The sequence below is a fragment of the Penaeus monodon genome, chromosome 29 (genome assembly GCF_015228065.2).
Source record: "Penaeus monodon isolate SGIC_2016 chromosome 29, NSTDA_Pmon_1, whole genome shotgun sequence".
NCBI classification, from domain to species: domain Eukaryota; kingdom Metazoa; phylum Arthropoda; class Malacostraca; order Decapoda; family Penaeidae; genus Penaeus; species Penaeus monodon.
The window spans coordinates 3,374,365-3,374,595 of NC_051414.1; the positions used below are offsets into that span (position 1 = coordinate 3,374,365).

Genomic DNA, 231 nt, shown 5'->3' on the forward strand with positions numbered 1-231 from the left:
TCAGCCGTGCATGAACATTCACCCTGAATGTTTATTTGCCACAGATCACATTCCACGGTGCCCCAACAGCTGTCGGTGAGCGGAGTCTCGAGCAGTTCCGCTGAGAACCTGCTTTCCGACTCAGGCAACGGATCAGAAAAGGAAAACGGATCCAGGAGAGACTCGTTCAGCTCAAGTCAGACGCAGATGAATGGGTCTTAAGGTCGTTCTCGATAGGAGGAGGACGTCGGC

General features: G+C 53.2%; 1 protein-coding gene across 1 annotated transcript in view; it reads left to right on the forward strand.

Annotated features, from left to right (window-relative positions):
• Positions 1 to 231, forward strand: part of LOC119591906 (ankyrin repeat and sterile alpha motif domain-containing protein 1B-like) — a gene marked incomplete in the record, with an annotated part of 115,155 nt that overhangs the window by 114,121 nt on the left and 803 nt on the right. The window contains 1 exon segment of the mRNA XM_037940659.1: positions 45 to 231. Coding sequence (XP_037796587.1) covers positions 45 to 201 — 157 coding nt within the window.